This window comes from Nicotiana sylvestris, chromosome 5 (genome assembly GCF_000393655.2).
Source record: "Nicotiana sylvestris chromosome 5, ASM39365v2, whole genome shotgun sequence".
NCBI lineage: Eukaryota > Viridiplantae > Streptophyta > Magnoliopsida > Solanales > Solanaceae > Nicotiana > Nicotiana sylvestris.
The window spans coordinates 75,306,683-75,323,777 of NC_091061.1; the positions used below are offsets into that span (position 1 = coordinate 75,306,683).

A 17,095-nucleotide genomic window follows, 5' to 3' on the forward strand; every position below is an offset into this window, starting at 1 on the left:
TACGGACCTCCAAATCACTATCCGGACACACTCCTAAGTCCAAAATCACCCAGCGGAGCTATCAAAACCATCAAAACTCCATTCTGGAAGCATTTACACATAAGTCAACATCCATTCAACCTTTTCAACTTAAGCTCCCAACCTTGAGACTAAGTGCCTCAACTTATTTCGAAACATCCACGGAACCGAACCAACTACCCCGACAAGTCACATAACAATAATTTAGCATAGTATAAGCAGTTAATGTGGTAACGGGGCTACAATTCTCAAAACGACCGGCCGGGTCGTTACATCCTCCCCCTCTTAAACAAACGTTCATCCTCGAACGAATCTAGAAACGTACCTGGAGTCTCAAATTGGCATGGATATCTGCTTCGCATATCCCATTTGGTCTCCCAATTAGCCTCCTCAACTAGCTGATCTCTCCACTACACCTTCACTAAAGTTATGTTCTTTGATCTCATCCTCTGAACCTGTCGATCCAAAATGGCCACCAGCTCCACATCATAAGTCAAATCACGATCCAACTGAACCGTGCTAAAATCCAAAACATGAGACGGATCGCCAACATACTTTTGGAGCATAGAAACATGAAATACTGGATGAACACTCGATAGACTAGGCGGCAAGGATGGCTTGTAAGCCACCTCTCCAATCCTTTAAAGCACCTCAAACGGCCCAATATACCAAGGGCTCAACTTGCCCTTCTTCCCGAAACTCATAACACCCTTCACGGGTGAAACCTTGAGTATTACCTTCTCCCCAACCATGTAAGCAACATCAAGAACCTTCCGATAAGCGTAACCCTTCTATCTAGACTACACCGTGTGAAGCCGATCCTGAATCAATTTAACCTTGTCCAAAGCATCTTGTACCAAGTCAGTAACCTATATCCTAGCCTTACCTGGCTCAAACTAACCCAGCGAAGACCGACACCGTCTCCCATACAAAGCCTCATACAGAGCCATCTGAATTCTCGATTGGTAGTTGTTGTTGTAGGCAAACTCTGCGAGTGACAAAAACTGATTCCAAGAACCCCCGAAATCTCTGACCCACGCGTGTAGCATATCCTCTAATATCTGAATAGTGCACTCGAACTGCCTGTCCATTTAAGGTGAAATGTTGTACTCAGCTCCACCTGTATACCCAACTCTCGTTGTATGGCTCTCTAAAATTGCAATGTAAATTGTATGCACCAGTCTTAAATGATGGACATCGGCATACCGTGAAGGCGAATAATCTCGCGGATATAGATCTCAGTCAATCGCTCCAAAAAATAAGTAGTCCTAACTTGAAGGAAGTGCGTGGAGTTGGTCAACCGATCCACAATCACCCAAATAACATCAAAATTCCTCGAAATCTGTGGGAGCCCAACTACAAAATCCATGGTGATACGCTCTTATTTCCACTCTGGAATCTCAAGCCTCTGAAGTAATTTGCCTGGTCTTTGATGCTCATATTTCACCTGCTGACAGTTTAGGTACCGAGCTACAAACCCCACTATATCCTTCTTCATCTTCCTCCACCAATAGTGCTTCCTCAAGTCTTGGTACATCTTAGTTGCACCCAGATGAATGGAATACCACAAATTGCGGGCCCTCTCAAGAATCAACTCGCATAACCCATCTACATTAGGTACACAAATCCGACCCGGCATCCTCAACACCCCATCATCCCTAATAGTAACTTCCTTTGGCATCACTGTGCTTAACCATGTCCTTAAGGGCAAGAAAATGGGAATCATCATACTGGCGCTCTCTGATACGATCATCTAAGGAAGATCGAGAAACCACACAAGATAGAACCCGGCTGAGCTCTGAAATATCTAATCTCACGAACTGGTTGGCCAAAGCCTGAACATCAACTACAAGCGAGCTCTCACTAACAGGGATAAATGCAAGGTTGCCTATACTCACCGCCTTTCTATTCAAGGCATCGACCACCACATTGGCCTTCCCAGTATATACAGAATGGTGATATCATAGTCCTTGAGTAGCTCCAACCATCTCCACTGCCTCAAATTTTGATCCTTTTGTTTGAACAAGTGTTGGAGACTCCGATGATCTATAAATACCTCACAACACACCATAGAGATAGTACATCAAAATATTCAATGCATGAACGATGGTTGCCAACTCCAAATCATAGATAGGGTAGTTCTTATTATGGGGATTCAATTGGCGCGAAGCATAAGCAATCACTCTACCTTCCTGCATCAAGACACACCCAATACATATCTAAGAAGTATTACAATACACTGTATAAGAGCCAAATATTGAAGACAAAACTAGAACTAGAGATGTGGTCAAAGCAGTCTTGAGCTTTTGAAAGCTCTCTTCACACTCATCCGACCACCTGAATGGAGCACCCTACTGGATCAATTTAGTCAAAGGCACTGCAATAGATAAGAAACCCTCCACGAAGTGACGATAATAATCTGCCAAGCGGAGAAAGCTCTGAATCTCAGTAGCTGAGGTTGGTCTGGGCCAACTCTAAACCACCTCTATATTCTTTGGATCCACCTTAATCCCCTCACTGGACATCACCTGCTCCAAGAACGCCACCGAACTAAGCCAAAACTCACACTTGGAGAACTTGACATAAAGCTTCTCTTCCTTCAGCCGCTGTAGTACAATCCTCAATGTTGGGCATGCTCCTCCTAGCAACGTGAGTACACTAGGATTTCATTAATAAATACTATGAAAAATGAGTCGATATAAGGATAAAATACATTATTCATCATATGCATGAATGCTATTGGGCGTTGGTCAGCCCAAAAGACATCACAAGGAATTCATAGTGACCATAACGGGTCCTGAATGTCATCTTTAGAATATTTGAGTCCCGAATCTTCAACTAGTGATACCAAGACCTCAAATCAATCTTAGAGAACACCTTTGATCCCTGAAGCTGCTCAAATATATCATCAATACGCGGCAAAGGATATTTGTTCTTGATTGTAACTTTGTTCAACTGCCTATATTCAATGCACATCCGCATAGTACCACCTTTCTTCTTCACAAACTGAATCAGTGCACCCCAAGGCGAATACTAGGACTAATAGACCCTTATCAAGAAGTTCCTGAAGCTTCTCTTTCAACTCCTTCAATTTAGTTGTTTCTATACGATACGGAGGAATGAAAATGGGTTGAGTTCTCGGCACCAATTCAATATAGAAAACATGTCCGAAAAGTCTCTCACCATGGGAACAAAATCAATAGTAGGGGTATTTTCACCAACATCTCTCACAAATGCCAAATACGACAAACACCCCTTCCTAACCATCCGTTGGGCCTTCAACTATTAAATCACCATACTGGGAACATAATCTTGGGAACCTCTCCACTCGATCTTTGGAAATCCCGGCATCACCAACGTCACGATCTTAGCACGACAATCCAGAATATCATGACATGGAGACAACCAATCAATACCCAAGATCACATCGAAATCACCCATACTAAGCAATAAAAGATCAACTCTAGTCTCAAAATCCCTCAATAGTCACTACACACGATCGATATATATGGCCCACAACAAATATTGCCCACTGGCGTAGATAAATGAATAGATGGAACTAAGGCTCACTGGGCATATCCAGATATCGAGCAAAATTTGATGATACATACGAATAAGTAGAAACAGGGTCAAATAATATAGAAGCATCCATGTGTCATACTGAGAAAATACATGTGATCACTATGTCTTAAGAAACGGCATCTGGCCTGGCAGGAATAGCATAGAATCAAGCCTGACTGCCACCTGATCAGCCTCCCCCACAAGGGAGACCCCTAGCTGCCTAAGCCCCACCCTGAGCTGGCTAGGCGGATGGTGAAGTAACTAGTGCTGAAGACGTGGCCTGACTCCTCTACTGAACTTCACCTCACATAAGGCGGGGACAGAAATTCTTCACATGACCCAACTCTCCACAATCAAAACATCCCCTCTCTAAAAATGGTGGCAAATACTGAGCCGGACCCCGAGAACCAGAAGAACTTGGTGCAGATGAACATTTAACTGAAGGTGCATGAGATGAACTCTGAGCTGGGAATGCATTGAGGGATGACTGAATTGGTCGAGCACTATATGATCCATGGCTAGCTGATGCGCCACGATGAAGTGGACAAGCCATTTGAGCGGGCCTATAAGGACGACCCCTGCTATGGTAGGACTGGACCCTACAAGAAGCACCACTAAAACCACTCGAACCACGAGGCCACTTGTCCTCTCTCTCCTCATGCTCCATACTATGGACCATCTCTAGCCACTGAGCAATATCAGCCACATCGTAAAATGTAGCACCTGATACACTCTCCCGAGTCATAACAAAATACAATTGACAGTAGAGGCCATCAATGATCCTCTTAATCCTCTCCCTCTTAGTGGGAACCAACCAAACTGCGTGATGAGCCGACTCTAAAAATCTTATCTCATATTGGGTCACAAACATGCCCTCTTGACGCAGCTGCTCGAACTGTCTGCGCAGCTTCTCCCTGCGGGTCTGTGGTACAAACTTCTCCAAGAAGAGAATGAAAACTCATGCCATGAAAGGGTGTTGCACCGACTGGCCTGCGCCTCTCATAGGCCTCCCACCATCTGAAGGTAGCCCCAGTAAACTGAAAAGTAGTAAATGAGTGTTGATATCCAATTTTTCCCTCATATATTTTTAAATATGCATATATATATATATTCAAAATAGTGCACATGCATTTATGAACATGCACAAGTATTTCTATAATTTTTCTATAATTTTAAAGGCTTTAAGTCAATTTATTTCTGTATTTTTATTATACAAATATTCAATAATTATCCCTCATCTTATTTTTATGATGATTTAGTCATTTAAATTCATCATTTATGCCCATATAGCACTTAAATATTTTAAGTACATTTTTTATAATTACATTTGCATTCTTAAGGCTAGAATTGCATATTTTGCAATAATAGCCCGTATATATGTATAATTATATTATCTATAAGGAAAATGACATTTTATATTTTTGTAATTTTAAGTAATTATTTTAAATTATTTTCATGCATAAATGATATTTTTAGTATTTATTAAATATGTTTATAAATTATTTTACTGATTTAATTGGGTATTTAAAATTTAGCCCCTTTCTAATTAATTTCGGACCTAGCCCAATTATATACACCAGTCCAATACCCAATTACCTCTACTCGATTAAACCACCCGACCCGGGAACCTCTTAAATTAGGACCGTTGATCTCTAAGATCAACGGTCCACATCACCCCCAACCCTTTTTAATTAACCTAACCCGTCTAAACCCTAGTCACTTCACCCCACACGTTGTCATTGAATCCTCTCATCTCCTCACCCTTCACCCTCTCAAAACCCTAACCCGCTGTCACCGTTTCTCCTTCAAATTCGGCAAGAAATAGAATCATTTCTTAATTACTTGCCTTATTTGGCCTTACTTCTTTACCTACTATCAGTCTTTGGTGTTACTTAAATTGGTTTGCCTCAAATGGAAAGTGGATCTCGAGAGATTCAAACCCGATCTGGTCCAGAATCTCTTATATTTTGGTTATTCTCGTCCATGTTCATCCCAATATCTATGAGTACGGATATTTTTCGTATCTTTCAAGGTTTTGGATCTCTGGTTCAAACCAGATTTTGGTTCATTTTTGGTTCTCTTTAATAATATTATTTACCTTGTTACTCGTCGAATCTGTCTATTATTGGTTAAATCTTTCGCTTATCCTTAAACTAGGGTTCAAGATCTTTCAAGATCTAAAATGATTTCTTATTTTTTCAGTATTTTTCCTTTAATGTTTCAGCATATCTATCTCTGTGTTTATAATTTCTTTATTACTTCTGATTGATTTTAATTACCCTAAAATCTAGGGTTTTTTATTCTTCAAAATCGAACAAAATATTGTTTAAGCCCTAATTATTTCCGTCTATATGTCTTTGTGCATTTTATTAAAACTCTTTTGTACTTTTGCCTATTTTAACTTACATTAAATTTAGGGTTTTCGTTGTTTAATTATCTTTCCTTTAATGTTTCTGTCTATCTACCTCTATGCATCTTTCACTCTTAGCGTTGATTGCTGACTAATTTTATTTACCCCAAATCAGGGTTTTTTTTTGAAATCTTTACTGAAATTCCAGTCTTTCCTTTCTTGTATGGTACTGATATTTTCCTATTTTTGTTTAATTTACTGTTCTCATTACCCCCTATCTTATTTGATTCGGCATTTTGAATATTGAATGGTTCTGTATAATACCCTTCCTACTTTCAGTAATACCTGCCTGATTTTATGTTATTATGTTCTGTTAATTGATTGAAGCCGACTTAAATTGATTATGAAATTATTTTCATTCCTTGTTTATGTATGATTGACTTATTACCATATTTGTGTGCTCTAATTTAGTGCTATTTAAACCCCTCTCCCTTTTCCCTTTAGACAAGTCTCGAACTCTCTAATTCTCGCTAAAAAAAGCTTAAACTCACTCTTGCTCTCTTGTTTCGATTTTTGTGCTAAGTATCTCTTGATTTTGGACGCTGAAAGCCAAGGCCAAAATTATTCTGGAATCTCATTGCTGTGGTATACTTACTAACTTTCTCACTTAACTGGTATGCCCTAACCTTTGCAAACTCCATTCTCTATGTTTTGCTTGACTTGCATATTTCAATTCTCAGCATGATTTTGTCCTTCACCTGATTGTGTGAACCATTTAGTGGCGCTGTTAACCTAGGATTAATTAGTTTTGAAAAATATGAATCCTCTGCTGGAAGACAGTCAAATAAGTCATAATATGAACCTTGTTTGCTTCTTGGTGCAGTTTTGCCTGCAACTCTGTGTTCTGAACTTTTCTTCTTCTAAAATTGAACTATTTTAAAATCTCCCCCTTTTCCTTTATGTACTGGTTTTAAAAATCCCTACTCTTAGTCATTTAGGTTCTCAACCACCCAAGTGTGAGCACTGCCTAGGGTCCTTAAGACTCCTTTGAACACTGACACATTGGGGCTGGTTTTCCAATATTTTATGAACTCTTTGCTGAATGTGTGGTTTTGATGTGAGAATTGCCCGGGGTCTCTGAGGCTCTTTGGGAACTTTGATACACTGAAATCCTAGTTTTAATGTGATGTGGATGAATCATTGCTATGTTCCAAAGCTACCATGCGGGAAGGCCTGGTTCCCAGGTTCATTTGGGCCTATGAAGGCTCCCTATAGCGTACTGATACATTTATGTAATTTATTTTTCTATTCTGGTCTGTAATAACTATGTAATAACATATTTGGGGATATTTAGTAAAGCTGGGGGGTTTATTCTTATATCTTTCGTTAAAACTGGGTATAAATCCTGCCTATAGGATTTAATTATGCTGCTTGAACTGTGTGAGTACTATACTTTGTTTAGAAATTGATAATAGGTGAATTGGACTATAATTAGGCCCTAAAGAACCACCTTCTTGTATAGTTTTTATGATAACAAGTGATGACAAAATGCTCTGATTAGTGATTTTCATGCTTTGCAGGCTATATACAATAAAAGAAGTCTATGAAGTACTTTTGGGATCAATTACGGAGAAAAAGAGGCCAATCCTACAATATCCGCTAAGTGCACTACGCGAAGGCAGCAAAACCAGAACAGGAGATGGACTGTCGCGGTCCCGGTGTAACCGCGGTCAGACCGCGGCAGAAGGCTGTTGCGGATTTTGAGAGGCTAGTTGGTCGCGGTCCGGGTGTAACCGCGGTAGGACCGCGATAGGAAGCAGAAAATTGAGGGACTGAAGTGCAAAATACGGGATTTTTAGCCCAAAACCCTATATTAAACAATAAAACTCATCCAAGGGAGGCATGTAATGTTTTTTAGAGTACATTGGCAAGAAAAACAAGTGTGAGAGATCACCCAAAACATCATATTTTCTTCTTCTCCTTATTTTTCTGGCAATTTTGATCATGAATATTTTCATAGTTTATTTACCCATTCTCATGAGTAGCTAAATCCTTTCTCTAGGGTTTTGATGGAACCTATTGAAGGATGAACTTCTTGATTATGTTAATATAGTTTGCCACTTTAATCTCTATTTGTTCAACTACATGTTTGTTGTTGTTAATTGATAGGATCCTCAATTAGCTGTGCCTAATTAGTGTGCATAACTCGGGAGAGAGTGCATATTTAGGTGATTGTTGAACAACACCACTCCCAAAGTATAAGAGGGATCTATAACTGCGGGTTTAAAGGTGGGATTAGGGATAACGAAGTCTTGGGTGCAATCTAAAGTGAACTGTAATAAACAAAGCCAGGTAGCGTATCTCGGGAGAGTGCGTCTAATAAATTATTGTGATTACTCGGGAGAGATTCACGGTAAAAAGAGTGTTCATGATTGATAGAGATGTGTTGGTAAATCTATATGAAACATAAACTGAAGGGATTCCATCAATAGGGAAAATCACTACCTTAGAACCTTCTTATTATTGTTCACAACTTAAGCATATTTAGTTTACAACTGTTTATTGACTTTCAATCTTAGTTATTAAATATACCATCAACTGTTATTCACAATGTTTGGGGAAGTTGATTCTAAAGAATTTAGTAAGTCCAATGAAAGTAATTGATAGGTTAATTCTCTGTGGATTCGACTCTGGGCATAAATACTCAGGTTATATTTGCAACGTCCGCATTGTCCTTTTATAAGGCATAGTTGGGCGTGATCAAATTTTGGCGCCGTTGCCGGGGAATTAACGCTGTTATCTATTACAATTGAAAGAAGTGCATGCCTAGAAACTCATCGATATCTGGTGAAGTATTTGAAGCATTATCAGATCACGAGAATGTTTTCAAGGCCTTGAATCGGACTAATCGGAAAAACAAACAACAACCAACAACTGCACAATTCGAAACAGTCATGGGGGATCACGAGGAAAACCCAGCGATACCAATAGTGCCAGAGGCTGCTCTCTATGACTGGGCACAACCCACAGCTAAAAATCCGTCCACAACCATTGTAGTTCTGCAGATACAGGCTGAGTCATTCCAAATTACGAATAACATGCTGCACTTGTTGCAGAACAAGGGACTATTTTCGGGGTCGCAAGTCGAAGATCCTCAGCAGCACTTGAAGAACTTCCTATCTATCTGCAAAACCCAAAGGAAGCCCAACGTAACTCCTGAAGCAATCAAGTTGTTATTGTTTCCATTCTCAATGATAGGAGCTGCCCAGACTTGGCTAAACTCACTTCCCATAAATTCTATAACAACTTGGGATGAGTTAGTCAGGCAATTCCATAACAAGTTCCACCCACCCAATAAGACTGCTCAACAAATTGATGAAATTTTAAGTTTTAAACAGAGACCAATGGAGACACTGCATGAAACATGGGAGCGGTTTAAAGGGATGCTGGTTATATGCCCGCACCATGGTATTCCAGATCTGATGTTGGGGCAGCGGTTTTACATAAGATTGTCAGATAGCGTGAAGAACATTGTTGATGCTTCAGCTGGTGGAGCATTTTTGAGCAAAACATGGATAGAAGGCCAGAGTCTGCTTGACAAGATGGCACAAAATTTGGGAGGGACAACCAGAAATGCACCTATCACTCCAGTGGTTCACTCAGTGCCCTTAGATCCATCCAACTCTATGGCTGAAAATATGGCCACCTTATTGACACAGATGAGTATACTCACCAAAACGGTGGAAGAGTCAGGGCTGAAGCAGCAGGTACACATCGTAGATACTACCAATGGGGGCTTGTGCGCATCTTTCATTAGTCATCCAATCGGTAACCAATAGAATGCAGAACATGATCATCACCACTACCCTGAAGACATGAATTATGTGTCTAATTATGGAGGCCAGAGACAGGGTGGTCAGAATTGGGGCCAGCAAAATAAGCAATACAGGCCAGTCTATCCACAGTTCAACAATGGAAACATGGGAGGTATGAGACCCTCTAACAATATGTCACCTTACCCAAGGCCACATGGATATAATAATCAGAATCAGCAACAGGGGTATCACCCTTCTCAGAAGCAACATGGTGGAAGGCAGGAAGATGGGTTTGCTAGACTTGAGGCAATGATGCAGCAGGTTATTGGGTCTAATGCAAAGATTAATGAGAGAGAGGATGCACATGATGCAGCAATCAAGAATATTGAAGTGCAGGTGGGCCAAATTTCTATGTCTCTGAACAACCGTCCTCATGGGACACTACTTGCAGACACCCAGATAAATCCAAAAGATCAAGGCCCAAAGCAACTGATGGCGGTAAGTCTACGTAATGGCAGAGATCTGGATGTAGAGAAAGAGAGGGCTCGAGAAACTAGACAAGCTGAGACACTTATACCAGGGACCATTGAGCTGGATGAGTCAACAAAACTGACGGAGGTTCCAGTCCAGCCTGCCCAGGAAAAAAATAGCATTCAGAATGCGATCGAGAAAGAAGCTGAGACAGTCCAGGAACCTGTAGTTGATGTAGCAGCTGATAAGGATCAATCCCAGTTGATTGGGAAGAAGAGACCTCCTGCACCTTTCCCTAAGAGGTTGGCTAAGTACCAAAAGGATGAGCAATACAAGAAGTTCTTCGAAATGCTAAAACAAATCCAGGTAAACATACCATTGATTGAATCTTTGAAGGAGATGCCTGGGTATGCAAAAATGATGAAGGACTTGATGTCCCGAAAGTTTGATTTCCAAGACTTGGCCACAGTTACTCTTACTCAGACATGTAGTGTAGTGGTGACTAGACCAATTGTAGAAAAGCTGTCTGACCCAGGGAGCTTTACAATTCCATGCATTATTGGTAATTTTGCTTTTGCTAAAGCACTGTGTGATCTAGGGGCCAGCATCAATCTTATGCCCCTGACAATTTACAAGAGGCTGGGCATTGGAAGAGCTAGACCCACCTCTATGTTGTTGTAGTTGGCTGACAAGACAGTGAAACGACTCTCTGGTATACTGGATGATGTGCTAATTCAGGTAGGGAAAATTGTGTTCCCTGCAGATTTTGTGATCTTAGACTACAGAGTGGATGAAGAGATTCCCATAATTTTGGGAAGACCATTCTTGGCCACAAGGAGAGCTCTCATTGATTGTGAAACCGGGGAGCTCAAGATGAGATTGAACGATGAGGAGATAACATTCAATGTGCATAAATCTATGAGACGACCTAGTGAATTCGTCAATTGTTCTTTTATTGATGTCGTGAATGTAATCATAGAGACTGATGATAAGGTGCTAACCATTGAGGACCCCCTTGCTGAATGTTTAATGAATTTGGATGAGGTGAATGGAGAGGAACTGGCGGAATAGGTGTTGGCATTAAAGGGTAGAGGGTTCTGGGATAGAACTCTAGAATTTGAGCCCTTGCACTTGGAAAATCGAGAGACTCCTCCAGCCAAGCCATCTATCGAAGAACCACCAAGGCTGGAGTTAAAGCCATTGCCCAACCATCTCAGGTATGAATTCCTTGGACCTAACTCCACATTACCTGTTATTATCTCATCTAGTTTGTTAGATATACAGGCGCAACAACTCTTGCAGGTACTTAAGGAGTGCAAGACTGCCATTGGGTGGACCATGGCAGACATAAAGGGGATCAGCCCCGCCTACTGTATGCACAAAATTCTATTGGAAGAGGGACACAAACCTTCCAGGGAACACCAAAGAAGGCTGAACCCTAACATGAAGGAAGTAATAAAGTGGTTAGACGCGGGAATTATCTTCCCAATCTCTGACAGCAGCTGGGTTAGCCCAGTTCAATGTGTACCTAAAAAGGGTGGCATGACGGTAGTTAAGAATGATAACAATGAATTGATCTCTACAAGAACAGTCACGGGCTGGAGAATTTGCATGGATTATAGAAAGCTAAATCTAGCCACCCGGAAAGACCACTTCCCATTTCCTTTCATTGATTAGATGTTAGACAGACTGGCAGGGAGGTCACACTTCTATTTTCTGGACGGGTACTCAGGATACAACCAGATCTCCATTGCATCGGAGGACAGAGATAAGACCTCTTTCACTCACCCTTATGGCATTTATGCCTTTCGAAGGATGCCCTTTAGCCTATGCAACGCACCCGCCACATTCCAACGGTGCATGATGGCCATATTCACTGACATGGTAGAGGACCTAATGTAGGTGTTCATGGATGACTTTTCAGTGGTGGGGAACTCATTTGATGAGTGCCTGATAAATCTAAACTGGGAGAAGTGCCACTTCATAGTACAAGAAGGCATAGTCTTGGGTCACCGTGTGTCAAGCAAAGGAATTGAGGTGGATCGTGCTAAAATGGATGTAATAGCAAAGCTACCTCCTCCAACTTCAGTCAAAGTAATCAGAAGCTTCCTTGGGCATGCCGGTTTCTACCGGAGATTCATAAAAGACTTCTCAAAAATTACCAACCCGCTCTGTAAGTTGTTAGAAAAAGATCACCCTTTCTTGTTTTCTGATGATTGCAGGGTAGCATTCGAGGAGCTGAAAAAGAGACTAGTCACAGAACCTATCATTGTTGCCCCCAACTGGGAGCAACCATTCGAACTCATGTGTGATGCCAGTGACTACGCAGTGGGGGCAGTGCTGGGACAGCGGAAGGACAAGCTGATGCATCCAATCTACTATGCTAGTAGAACACTAAGTGGAGCCCAGCTGAACTATACTATGACTGAGAAGGAGATGTTGGCTGTGGTGTTTGCTTTCGACAAGTTCAGATCATATCTGATTGGTTCTAAGGTAATTGTATACACTGATCATGTAGCTCTCAAGTACTTGATTGAGAAGAAGGAGTCTAAGTCGCGCCTGATTCGTTAGGTGTTGCTGCTGCAAGAATTAAACCTTGAAATTTGTGACCGTAAGGGCACAGAGAACCAAGTCGCTGATCATCTATCACGACTTGAGGGAGCTGAAAATGCAGTTGAGGTTGAAGATATTCTGGAAACCTTTCCAGACGAGCAGCTGGTCGCTACTAATCTTGAAGAAGCGCCATGGTATGCAGACTTTGCAAATTACCTGGCCTGCGGTATAGTTCCCTATGACCTTTCATTTGTACAAAAGAAAACGTTTTATCATGACTGCCGCATGTATTATTAGGATGAGCCTTACCTGTTTAGAATTTGTGTTGACAATATGATCCAGAGGTCTATCCCCGAGATAGAACAATCTTCTGTTTTGAAGGCTTGTCACGCATCGGCTTATGGAGGACATTTTGGAGGGGTCAGGACAGCTGCGAAAGTGCTTGAGGCCGGATTCTTTTGGCCAATAGTGTTTAAAGATGTGCACCAATGGGTGAAGGGCTGCAATGAATGTCAGTGGACTGGGAATATTTCCCGTCTCTATGAGATGCCCATGAACCCAATTCAAGAGGTGGAAATGTTTGATGTCTGGGAGATTGACTTCATGGGTCCCTTCGTCAGCTCCTATGGCAATAAGTACATACTTGTTGTTGTGGATTACGTGTCCAAATGGGTAGAAGCTGCAGCGTTTCCCACTAATGATGCAAGAGTGGTGGTGGGGTTTTTGAAGAAGAACGTTTTCACCAGATTTGCGACACCAAGAGCGATTATCAGTGACGGAGGCACTCACTTCTGTAATAGAGCTTTCGAGAAGTTGCTTGCAAAGTATGATGTACGCCACAAGGTGGCTACCCCTTATCACCAGCAAACTAGTGGGAAGGTTGAAGTGTCCAACAGAGAGATAAAGAGTGTGCTAACCAAGACTGTGAACGCCACAAGAACTGATTGGGCGAAAAAGTTAGATGATGCACTCTAGGCCTATATAACTGCTTTTAAAACTCTGATTGGTATGTCACCATATAAGTTGGTGTTCGGGAAGGTCTGCCATTTGCCAGTGGAACTTGAACATAGAGAGTGGTGGGCACTAAAACAGCTGAATCTAGACATCGAGGCTGCGGTCACAACGAGAATCACAGAATTGCATGAGCTCGATGAGTTCAGACATCTTGCTTTTGAGAGCACAAGGTTGTACAAAGAAAGAATGAAGAGGTTGCACGACAAGAACATTGTGGAGCGAAATTTCAATCCTGGAGATATGGTGTTGCTTTATAACTCACGATTAAGGCTATTTCCGGGTAAACTCAGGTCACGATGGTCTGGACCATTTAGAGTGGTAGAAGTTTTCCCTTTAGGTGTTGTCGAGATCGCCATAGAGAAAGACTCCCGTACATTTAGAGTCAATGGGCAGAGATTGAAACTATATGTGGGCATGAGCGAACCAAAGGAAGTGTCTAAGATACACGTGACTGAACCACAGAGGTCGAGCGAGCCTTAAATGCGCTCATCTGCATCGTGCCACGACGTTAAATCAGGCACTGCGTGGGAGGCAACCCATGAATGTGTTGTAAGTGTAATGCATAACTTCATGGAAAACAAAGTATCAGGAACACGCCCAGACCGCGGTCCTAGCGTAACCGCGGTCAAGGACCTCCTTTGAAAGAAGTCTTCCACGGTCCCAGCGTAACCGCGGTAGGACTGCGGTCAAATACCCCCTCTAAAAGAGGTCCACCACGGTCCCAGCATAACCGCGGTAGGACCGCAGCAGACCAACGTGGGCCAGGTAATATGGCCCAAAAAAGGAGAAAGAGCTCGGCAAGCACTTCCCACATGCCAATATATGATGCCACCAGGTTCCAGTCACAGGAGGCAGAGGACGCGTTTCATGATAAGGCCACCAAAAGCTTTATCCCTGAGATTCCTGTTGACAAGGCTGCCCTCCGTATGGAAAAAGCAGACATGTATGAAGAAATCAGACGGAGGGAGATAGAGTTCTTGTTTGATGAACCTGAGACGCCAAACCCAATATTAGTCCGGGAGTTCTACGCGAACTGCCCGGAACATTTGTGTCAGTCTGTGATTGTGCGGGGCAGGGTGGTAGATGCCTCAATTCTAAAGATTCGCCAGGTCTTGCAGCTGCCCCAGTTCACTGGTGACATTGATCATTACCACGATGCCCAAGGGGTCACTTGGGACACTATGATTGAGACAATCTACGTAGGGGTCGACCAATCCGACTCCGAGTGATGCTCAGGGAAGTCTTCTTACCCTTCTGCACTTTATTTGTGTTATGACATGGGGACATGCCATATTCTTTTTGTGTGGGGTGGGAGGCTTGCTTTAGTGGTGTATTGTTAGTGTACATATACATTGGTTGTAGAATAAATAAATGTAGGAGACTCTTCCTGAGGACGGACCACTTGGACAGTACTCTTGAGGGAAGTAGTCCATTTAGATTTTTTTATTTTTTTTTCTTTTTAGGTAGTGTAGTAATTCCTCCTTGGTTTTTCTTTTGACCACGGTTCTTTTTCAAGGGTTTTTCTTGAACCGGGTTAGGTAGATTTTTCTTTAATATTTTTAGGACCCTTAGGACTCTATTGGACTAAGATGGGTGAGGGCAAGAATGCAACCCGTAATGTACACACCTACAAATAATTAAAACGAACTTAAGGGTGCGACATCTAGGCTCGTTTGTAGACTCGTAATTTTATTCCTTAATTCTGCACACCTTGTCTTTCTTGAACGCTCACGTGAGTCTGTTGACAAACTAATTCGGAATGAGTTACATGCCAAGTGTGTGTGAGATAATACTTGTATTATGTGCTTGCATGCGATACATAGAACTTGCCCTGTGTGTTTGCAAAGTGAAATAGAAGTTGTTTGGCCTTAGAGATGATTGAGGCAGTTCCTTGTGTAGCCTGTATAATTATGAATCCACCTGTACATATTGCCATAGTTAACCCCTTCGAGCCTGAAGCCTGTTCTTTGATAACCTTACAATAACCTACATCCCTTTGTTTGAATAGTTAGACTGTTTGAACTTGTACCTCCTAGAAGCACTTGAATCGTTAAAGAGCATATAAAAGTCAAAGTGTGGGGTAGTAATAGAGTGGGAAAAGGAAAATCAGGAAAATACTTGAATGGTGCAATGGCTGTTAAAAAAAGAGGCCAGTTGTACCCAAAGAAAAGTGGGGATCCTTAAATCATTAGCTATTCTCAACAGATCTTAATTTTCTTTTTTGAAGTACTGTAGCACCCAGTGCTTTTTCGAAAAACATCAAAGCTACTGGCTTCATGTATCGTGGATGTGATCTGTGAGATGTGAAGAACATTGCTTAATTCGTGACTCTTAGTTTTTCAGCTAAATCTATAACCATCGCAACAGATTTCAAATCTCCTTGAGTTACTGTAGCATCACGATTCTTTTGGAAAAAGCTACAGCTTAATCTTGATGTAATTTAAGGTGTTGTAGTGCTATATGGAGTACTAAAGAATACCATGGTTTCTTAGTATAGATCTTGATTTTCATTTTAGTTCGAAGATCACTGTAGGTTGACAGAATCTGGGCTTTTGAGAGAGGAAACACGAGCAGCTAAGTTGAAGTCGATCATGGCCTCTAAGGCCGGCGAACAGTCACCTCCAATGGTTGGTCTGCCCTCCCATGCTCCCCCCTCCATTACAAACAACCCCACAACAATACACAAGCCTTTAGATTATTCTAACATTCTAAAGCCAGCCACGATCAATGCACAAGCTCAAGAAAACACGAAACAGTTTACTGCTGATACAATTTCATTTCGTCATCCAGTGCTCTTTTAAGGACAGCCTTTGGTGAAGTTCACTGAATCTGAGGTGGAGCGAATGAACAAGATTGAGGGCTTGCACTATGCAGTAGTGTGCAAATTTTCTTATGGATGGCCTGAGCTCAATGAACTACGTCGATTGTACCGCTGCAATGTGGGATTAAAGGAGAGTGTACCATTGGATACTTACGCGAAAGGCATGTACTAATACATTTGACACTACGACAAGATTTTATTGAATTTTCTTCGAAGAGTGCGTATTATGTGAAAGACAATCATGGAAATGAATATCAATTAAGGACATTGATATATGATTCAAAATTCAAGGCTGGTGAGGAAACGCCAAAGGTAATAGCATGGATTTCGTTTCCAAATTTATTGCCAACTTATTTCGTCAAGGAATGTCTTTTTTCGTTGGCTTCAACTGTGGAAAAGCCACTCCATCTTGAGTTGGCTACAATTAATAAGACAAGGCTGAGCTGTGCGCGAGTGAAAGTTCTTGTTGATCTCCTATCTGACTTACCCAAG

The 17,095-nt window shown here is 41.7% G+C and overlaps 1 protein-coding gene and 1 non-coding gene across 2 annotated transcripts; one reads left to right on the forward strand and one right to left on the reverse strand.

Annotated features, from left to right (window-relative positions):
* Positions 1-9,294: 9,294 nt before the first annotated feature.
* LOC138869813 (small nucleolar RNA R71) lies at positions 9,295-9,401 on the reverse strand. The gene has a single exon (XR_011400066.1). It is a non-coding gene; the product is annotated as a small nucleolar RNA R71 (small nucleolar RNA).
* A 403-nt stretch (positions 9,402-9,804) lies between these two features.
* LOC138868838 (uncharacterized) lies at positions 9,805-10,896 on the forward strand. The gene has a single exon (XM_070146409.1). The coding sequence runs from the start codon at positions 9,805-9,807 to the stop codon at positions 10,894-10,896; it is 1,092 nt and encodes a 363-aa protein (XP_070002510.1).
* Positions 10,897-17,095: the final 6,199 nt, after the last annotated feature.

Coding starts and splice junctions, on each gene's coding strand:
- LOC138868838 (XM_070146409.1), top strand. CDS start 9,805: ATGAATTATGTGTCTAATTATGGAGGCCAGAGACAGGGTGGTCAGAAT.